This window comes from Trachypithecus francoisi, unplaced genomic scaffold (genome assembly GCF_009764315.1).
Source record: "Trachypithecus francoisi isolate TF-2019V2 unplaced genomic scaffold, Tfra_2.0 Lachesis_group12, whole genome shotgun sequence".
Lineage (NCBI taxonomy): Eukaryota > Metazoa > Chordata > Mammalia > Primates > Cercopithecidae > Trachypithecus > Trachypithecus francoisi.
In genome coordinates, this window is record NW_022681457.1 from 99,901,902 (window position 1) to 99,910,594 (window position 8,693).

The window sequence follows — 8,693 nt, forward strand, 5'->3', positions numbered from 1 at the left end:
TGCTGAGGCCAGCTCCACAAATAAAAGCCATCACTTTTCTTTCTCTCTTTCTTTCTTTTTTTCTTTCTTTCTTTCTTTTTTTTTCTTTTCCAAAAAGAGAGGCAGCCACAAGATCTTCTAAAAGGCCGTGACATCACGGCCCAGGTGACCGCGGCCCAGCCAATGAGCCCAGGCGGTGAGCAGGCTCCTCGCATCCTGTGAGCTGAGGTTGGGTTGACACTGGGAAGGCCTGGTCCCTCAACCACAGAACCACAAGGCCAGGCCCTCGCCGCCTCCAGGGCCCTGCGCGGGAGCTGGTTGGCTCCTGGTGCTCCCCACCCCCGGCCGCCCTCGTACCCACCGGAGCCTGGGCTCTGTCGAGGGTAAGCCTCATTCATTCATTCCCTGTGGCACTGGAGGGGCCTGCTCTGCTCTGTCAGCCTCAGAGCTCCTCCACCCTGGCTGCTGAAAACCCCTTCCCGCCATCTAATGATACACTCTGCATACGCTTCTGTTGAGAATTTGTGGCTAGACATTCCTGTGGGACCGGGAATCCAAATTCTTGGGTACAAACAGAAACTTACTTTCCTTGGGGATTTTTTTTCTCTCTCACTCACACACACTCTCGCGTTCTTTCCTTTTTTCTTTTTCGTAGCAGCAGGGGGGGAAAAGAGACAAAACAAAACAAAAAAACAACAAAAAGCAACAGCCCCCCTTTTTATTTTCAAAAGTAGCTAGGGGGAAAAAATAAAACAGCCAACCAAGTGAATCCCAACTCAACCCCCGAAGGGCTGAAAATTCTCGCCTTCTTCAGAGTGGGGCATGGCATCGAACAGCATCTTCGACTCCTTCCCGACCTACTCGCCGACCTTCATCCGCGGTGAGTAACGATTGCCCAGGGCCGTGGGTGGGGAGCTGTGGCCAGGCCCCGGACCACGTCCCTCCACCAACTGCCCCGGCTGCCCTCAAGCGCACTGCCTAAATCCGCTGGCCTCTGAAAGCCTGAGGTGGGAAGAGGGGTTGGTGGCCTCTGTGGTCTCTTGGCGTGGAACATCGCTGTGGCACTTTTATCCTCCGCTGGTGGAGACAGTAAGCGTGGGAGGCAATGGATACTCCAAGACCTCAAGACCTCAAAGTGCAGCCCTCAGAGGGGCCAAGGAGAACTCTCAGGGACCCTTGGCTTCCTGCTTCACTAACGGGGCCCCTAGGCCTGCAGCCCCAGCCCCTGTCCTGCCTGGGACTCCCCACCTGGGCTCAGGAGGTCACTGCTGACAGCTTCCGGAGAGAGCTGTGGGATCTAGGGGTCTTCCTGAAGACCACCGCCCACATTTTGTGTGTAACTCCTGGGGTATCAGAAACAAAGGGAAGAGAAGGAAGCCACAGGCTTTTGCAGAAAACTGCACAGAGCTGGGCTGCACTGAAGCTGGACCCGCACGGGGCTGGGGGACAGACCTTGAGAAAGTTCATGGATTTGGCCACGGAAGAGGAGAAAGTGTTTCTGGGCAGGTTTTGCCTTTTTTGGTGGCTGCGGGGATGCAGAGTTCTGGGTTGTGTCTCCCTGCAAGGACAGGGAGTCTGGGATCCCCGACCTGGAGCCTCTAATGGGGCTGGGACTAATGGGGAGACTTCTCCTGCCTCTGTCTGGCATTTAGGGCTGATGCACCCTGGCCTCAGACACCCCCTGCTGCCTTCCTTCTCCCCAGCAGGAGCCCAGATGAGGCTGTGACACCTGAGACTGGGGATCAAGAGTCCCTGAGCTCAAGTCCCACGGCTCAGTGGCTTCCTTGCTGAGAGACCTTAGGACGGGAGTTACTTAACCCCTCTGTGCCCCAAAGAGAGTCCCCTCTGCTTGTAGAATTCTCATTGTCTGAGCCAAGGGGTGGACCGTGTATAAGGGCCGTGCCTCCGGATGGTTCTTGCGGACTGGTTCGCCTCCAGAATAGAGGGGCTGCATGAGATTTAGAACTTCAGGGTTGGGGGCTGGTGCTGCCTTTCCTCAGCTGAGGCAGTCAGCAGAAATGCAGAAGTGGGTCTGCCTGCCTGCCTGCCCTCCTGCCCATCGGCCTGCGCTGACACTGGCTGACCAAGTGATTCAGGGCTGGCGCCTGGGTGGCAGGCTCAGGGCAGTGTCCCAGGCACGTTTGCGTGTTTGAGTCTGCAGGCTTCTGGGAAGGCTCGTCTGAGAGCGGGGCCTGTTCCTCTTCCCTGGTGGGGCTGAGAAAGGCTGTGCTGCTGCCGATGGGGACTGAGTCAGGGAGAGAAGAGGGCCTGCTGTCCCCCGAAGTGGCGGCACTCCCATCAAACCTAGCTTCGGCTGATGACGAGAGGCAGCCCCAGGTCTGAGATCCGAGAGCCGCGGCTGCTTCCTCAGAGTTGCTGCTATTATAACGTTGCTCCCTTTGTAGTCCTTGGAGCTAATTAAAGGCAGTTCTGTGGCAAGAAAATAAGAGTTTATAAAATCCATTTGCCAGGTCTTTGTAATCTGTATTTCTCCTTCCGTGTGCAAGATGGAGAAATGTAGGGTTTAAAATAAAGAAACCTTGGGAGACAGGGCTAGAGCCCCGGTCGATCTGGGCTGGGTCCTGATCCTCGGAGCCTGGGAGGTGGCTGGCAGTGGCATGAAGGGCACAAAGGAAGAGGTGGCTTTGGCCCAACATGTCATGTATGTGCCCAGAGACAGGAGGCCACCAGGCAGAACGGGCTGATCCTGGCCAGCAGCAGCATAGAGGGCACCTCATAGGCTGGGGTTTGTGGGGAGGCTTGGAGTCTGGGGTCTGGGGTTCAAGGGCCTTCCCTGTGCTTTCATGGAGACCTGTCTCCCCTCTTCAACCTTCTCTCTCCTGTCCAGTTCTGCTCATGATGTGCGCACCGTGGGGGCCTGTCTCCCAAACCCCATCCCTGGAGGCTCACAGGGCTCCAGCTGCCAATTCCTTCCTCAAACAGACCCAACCCCAGGGTCCTATCTGCAGGGCGCCAACCCCATGCTGCCCCTTCAGGGCCCCTAACTTGCTCTGGGCCACCGACCCTTGGCAGTCTCAGGGAACCTTCAGCTTCCTCCTCGGAGTTGCGTTTTTAAAGGCATAAGACAAAATCCAAAGGATTACAAAGGAAAAGAAAGCGACAGAAATACCGTTGTCAAACTCAGAAAGCAAGCTGGTGACATAGTGAGTGACTCGCTCTGTGCCTCTTCAAGAACTCACTGAGTGACAAGACCCCACGGTGGGCCATGCAGTTGTGATGAGCATGAACAATATTTCAGGTCATCCCTGACACCCCTGTGAGACCAGAGAGCACCTGTGATTTCCACTGGTGGAAAATCGCCGTGGAATATGATGCTAAATTTCAGCTAAAGGCCAGGAAAAGTTAAGACACCGTTATCTCCAGCCCAATGTCACAGACCCCCTAAATTATATGCAAGACAAAAACTCCGGGTCCATCCGGGTCTCATGTTCTCGGAATCTTACTCAGGCTGTTCTCTCGTCCATAGGCTTTTAACAGAAGGGGAAGGCTCTCCCTTCGCCCCCCACTGCCTCCTCTTCCTCCTACCTGCGCCCTCCAAATGCCATCCCACCTCAGTCCCTGAGCAAAGTGTGATGGAGCCAGCAGGTTTTCTGAGATCACCACCCCTAGAGAGTTTTAAACACCGAATTCCCAGTTGCTACCTCAGGCTGCAGAGGAGTCCCCATTCCCACCTCAGGCTGCGGAGGGGTCCCCGCTCCTACCTTAGACTGTGGAATCAGAATCTTTAGGGTTTGGGCCTGGGCAGGTGTGGTTTTGAAAATCCCCCAAAGCTGATGTGCCTCTCAGGCAGGCCTGGGGACTGCTGCCAGGGGAGCCCAGTGCCCCACCTGGCTCTGCTGCCAGTGTGCTGTGTGACTGCATCTGAGCCACTTGGCATCTCTGAGTCCCTGTTCTCTCATCAGTCAAAGGGCACAAGTGAGTTGCATTTGGTGCCTCCTGTGTGTCTCTGTCTCCCCCACCTGACAACCCAGGGTGGTCCCTAGCATTATCACCAAGCTCCTACTACCCCAGTTTCCCCATAGGCCAATGGAAGATGACTTCCCTTTTGTCTTCACTGGCAAAAACAGGCTGAGAATGAAGCATCCCATCCATGCTCCTGCCTTCAGGCACCTGTACTCAGCCCATGCCACGGTCTGCACAGGAGCCTTTGAGGCAGCAAGGGAGAGTTCCAGACCCCTGAAGAGTCCGACTGCTTGTGCACGACGTTCCCACGACTCCCGCCGAGCCCTCTCCTCTTCGTTTCTCTGACTTAAAACAGTAGGGGTATTCATTTTGTGCTAAGGGATCCGAAACTTCCCTCAGTTCACCGTGGAGAGAAGAGGTGTGGGAAAAGGGTAGAGAGGCATTTGGTTCCCATCCTGCAGTAGAGATGTGAGCAGGAGGTGAGAAGAAGGCAATGTTTACTCTCAAGGCTGGTGCATGGATGGTGGAATTCTAGAAGCTAGAATGGAAGGTGTGAGAGTGCACAGGGGCCCCCTGGGGTCTACTCCCAGGCAGGACAAGGTGGATTTATTCCCCCTGTGTGACAAATGGGGAAGCTGAGACCTAAGAGCTGTGATCCAGACACTCTGTGTGACTAGGGACAAGTCCCTTCCTCTGTCTGGGCCTCAGTTTCCCCATCTGACAATGATGGGCCAATGGCCCTGAGGACTCCTGAGTGCCCATGCACAGCTCTGTTGGGGGCCACACCTTCGTTCTGAATCTGCCTCACGAGGCCCTCCTCTGCACCCCCTGGGGCACCCCCTCACACCAGGTCCACTTTGCTGAACCCTCACTCACAGCCCCACAGGCAAATGCTCACCCTGAACACTGGAGGTGGGTGCCCCTCCAGGGAGGGAAGCCGAGGAAATGGGCCCAAACTGCCACATGTAGGCTTTAAGGGGGCTCTGGGGGGCAAAGGCGTTCATCCATTCAGTCAGTCATTTCCCGAAAACTTATTGAGGTGTAGACTATCAAGATTCCAGCTCGGGCTTCAGAGCCAGGCTATCCAGATTCAAGTCCTGACTCTGCCCTCTGCCCTCTGTCATCACCTGCGTGAGTGACTTCGCTTCTCTTTCTCTGGTTTCCTCATCTGTAGGGGTTACACCAACCTTGCAGAGCTAAGGAGAGAATTAAAGGAGCGTGATGCCCGGCACAGAGTAGTTACTCAATAAGCGTTTTCCATTTGTTGAACACCATGAGCATGGCGTTGTACTGGGAGCTTGGGGGAGACTGGGTCAGGATCTCCATCCTAAGAGCTCACCATCTGGTGGAGAAAAAGATGGGTCAACAGAAAATTGCCTTGGGCCTGGGGCATGATAAAGGTTTTATGGGAGAAGAACCAGGGATGTGAGTTCAAAGAGGGGTACTAGCCCAGCCTTGTGGAAGAGAGAACAAGTCCTCTGGAGGAGTGACTTGGAAACTGGGTCCCCAAGGGTGAAGAGGTAACAAAGACAGTGAAAGGATGTTCCAGGCAGAAGGAAGGTCCTGGGCAAAGGTGTGGACACAGGAAAGAATGAGCTGGCTTGGGAGCCACGGGGAGGGCCGGGAGCATGGTGTGGTTCTGGCCAAGGTCCCCCTAGCAGTGGGCAGTGGTTGGAGTTGGCCGGCAGCTCCTCCCCTGAAGACGCCTGGGAGAAATGGAAAGTGGACTCTCGGGTATGAGGTGGGTCTGTGTGGAGGCAGGGGGTGGACAAAATGGCCGTGGGCAGGTCTGGCTGAGATGGTCTGACTCAGAGGTCACTGGACAGGGAGGAGGCTGCCCAGACCAGAGAGGTCAGTCACTGTATCCTTTCCGAAGGTCCAGGAAGTTCCAATAACAGGGGACTCTCTGTTTTAGCACTGAAAGCCCCACGTCCCAGGAAACCCCTTCATCCCAGGCAACCCTGGATGGCTGGTCACCCTGAGCACATGTGTCCATGGGGCCTCCCCCTCCCCGCCATCCCTGGGAGAGGAACGGACTGACCGCTAGCCCTTCCGTGCCCACTATGGCGCTTGCCTGGCGCCACGTCTGCTAGGTCCCTTTGACGGCGGCTTCTGAGGCTGCCCTGCACACACCCGTCTCCTCAGACCACCCTGCCTGTCCAAAGTGCCCCCCAGGCTGGAAAAGCATTCCTGGGAGCCCCCCACTGCCCACAGGGTCTAGGTAGGCATGAGCCGGCCCCACACAGCGGGACTGTGTGTCCAGGCCTTACCGCACCCCCTCTGGCCGGCCGGAGGCCCCCAGCAGCCCCACTGGCCATATAGAGGGCCCATTGACGCCTGGGCCTGGAGGTGGCCGCATCAAAGAGGAGGCTCCCTCGGTTACCTGGGGGGAGGAGGCCGGGCGATGGAGAAGCAGAGCCTGAAAACCTGACCTTCCAGTGGGCTGTGAGAGGCAGGAGGAGAGTGGCGGCCTCTGACCCCAGCCTTGCCACTGAGCCAGTCTGGACTCCTCCATAGGTGGGAAAACTGAGGCCTGGGCTCTGGGTTCAGTGGAGCAGCCCCAACACCAGCTCTTACTGCCATCTCCTGGGGATGCCTCATCTGCAGACCCTTCCTCAAATCTGCCACCCAGAGTGTGTCCCCACCCACTGTAGTTTGGGAATCTCACCCAGTCTTCCAGACTGAACCCAAATACTCCCTCTGCTAGGAGTCATTGCTGGGACACCTGCAGCCACTGGGGAGCCCTGTCCTCCTCCGAGCTTCAGTCTCTGGGCCAGCCCTGAGACTCCGCGAGTAGTTCCCTACCTTGCCAGGTTGAAGAAAAGAGAAGGAAGGAAGGAAAGAAGGAAGGAAGGGAGGGAGGGAGGGAGGGAGGAGGGAGGGAGGGAGGATTGCTTTTAGCCCTCTGTGGATCTACAGCCCAGGTCTTTGTCATCTGCCTTGAAATAGCACGTCCTGGAGCCCCCGGACACAGTGGGGATGGGAATCTTGGGCCTGGGGCTGGGAGTAGGACTCTGGTCTTGCCTTGAGAAGTCACAAGAACAAGGAATAGTGAATCAGTCCAAGAACATGTCAGAGCCGGGAGTCAGAGAGTTCCCCTCCTCATTTCATAGATGAGAAAACTGAAGACTAAAGAGGCATGTGGTCTTGTAAAACGTCAAATTCAGCAGCAGAAAAACTGACTTTCCTTGCCTCTCTGGGGTCCAATCATCTGCCTTGCGTACAGTTTAGGAGTCAGAACAATCTAGGTTTAAACTGCACAGTAGCTGGTTGACCCGACGTGTTAATTCGCCTCTTAAGGTCGCAGTTTCCTCCTCTGTAAAATGGGCTAGTAACACCGACTTCAAAGGGTGGTTGGGAGGAGTGACTGTGGCCCTGCCCTGAGCCCCGCATGTGGCACCTGGTACACAGTGAGCACTGGCCTGGCACAGGCTGGCCTCCTGATCGGCTCAGGCCTCTCCGCACCAGCGTGATCCCCTGCCACTCAACAGATGTTTCCACATCTCACCCTCCTGCTCTTTCTCCAGCACCAAGCCCTGGTTTTTTCAGGGCTAGAGAGGGCTGAGCAGGCACAAGACTAGACGGACTGTCAGACCCCTTGTCAATGGCTCCCGGGATAAAGGAAGGCACTCTTTGGAGAGGAAGCAATGTAAAATGCAGCTATAAGCCTCAGCTGCAGCCAGGCTCTGCCACTTCCTTGCTGTGTGGCCTTGGGAGAGGTGCCTCACCTCTCTGCGTTTCGTTTTCTCACCTGTAAAATGGAGAAAACGAATAGCACCCACTTCAAGGCTTGTTGGGTAGGTTTAATGAGATAGCATATATCATGTGCACAGCACAGGGCCTGGCACAGACAAGCCCTCACAGCATGCCAGAAATTACTAATATTTAATGTTCCTCCTCCTCTGCAAAAACCTTCTGTCTGACTCTAAGCAGGATGTGGAAGGTGAGAAACCCTGGCCTGTCTTCTCAAGGCCCAGCTTCATGGCCGCCCCTTTGGGGAGCCTTCCCAGCCCTTCCCTTTCTCCCCTCCAGGCGCTGGGGGTGCTCTGCCACCGCTGCCCCTCACTCCTCACCCCACAGGGATCCAAAGGGTGCTCTTGGGAGCAGGGGCAGGCTCACAGGTGACATTCAGCCCTTCTCACTAAATGGATAGAGGAAAGAAAGAATGAATGGATGGATGGATGGATGGACGGACGGATGGATGGATGGACGAATGAATGGGCTAACAATTGGTCAGCCTGAGAGGTTTCCAGCTTCTCCCTCACTTCCCCCTTCGCTGTCTGGCTTCTTCTTTGAAACACGTGTTGACGCGAGCCTGAGCACTCCGGTCCAATCGGTGCAGGCAGCGTGAAGGTTTAAGTTCCTCTTTGGGGTTTTCTTTCGAGTCTGGGAAAAGTGTGTTTGGCAAAAGGTTCAGACTTACGTGTGGGCGGAAAGGGCAGACGCTTATAACTTATGATTTGAAGGGTGACCAAAGTCAGCCCCCCTCCAAACATCCTTCAACGTGGGACATGGTGACTGAGATTCCACCAGCACACGCAGTCCCTGTGGGGGTGGGGCTTTTGCAAATGTAGGTCCTTCCTGTCACGCACACCTGAGTGTCCACAGTCTGCATGATTCCTTGGCCTTTGTTGAGAGGAGTTAAACGGCTGGAGCAGAGAAAGCAGAGGACATCTGGGGGATGGAACACTTGGAGAGTGCAAAGGGAAAGGCAGACGGAGTGGAAAGGGGTGGGGAGGAAAGGAGGGGTCCATTTTGGTCATGCCCCTGTTCCCAAACCCAACTTGCCT

The 8,693-nt window shown here is 55.7% G+C and overlaps 1 protein-coding gene and 1 long non-coding RNA gene across 4 annotated transcripts in view; one reads left to right on the forward strand and one right to left on the reverse strand.

The window, feature by feature from the left end:
* The first annotated feature begins 249 nt into the window (after positions 1–249).
* RUNX3 (RUNX family transcription factor 3) overlaps positions 250–8,693 on the forward strand; it is a 65,521-nt gene continuing 57,077 nt past the window's right edge. Inside the window, exons 1-2 of one of the 3 annotated variants that reach the window (XM_033227767.1) lie at positions 250–362; positions 714–859. In XM_033227767.1, the coding sequence (XP_033083658.1) occupies positions 802–859 (58 nt within the window). In that variant the 5' untranslated portion in view covers positions 250–362; positions 714–801. Of the gene's footprint in view, positions 363–400; positions 546–707; positions 860–8,693 lie in introns of those variants that run through there. The other 2 variants (XM_033227769.1, XM_033227766.1) reach the window with 2 other exon arrangements.
* Positions 680–6,752, reverse strand: LOC117093106. The gene is made up of 2 exons (XR_004441035.1): positions 3,702–6,752; positions 680–2,409 (listed from the first exon to the last, which is right to left on the reverse strand). It is a non-coding gene; the product is annotated as an uncharacterized LOC117093106 (long non-coding RNA).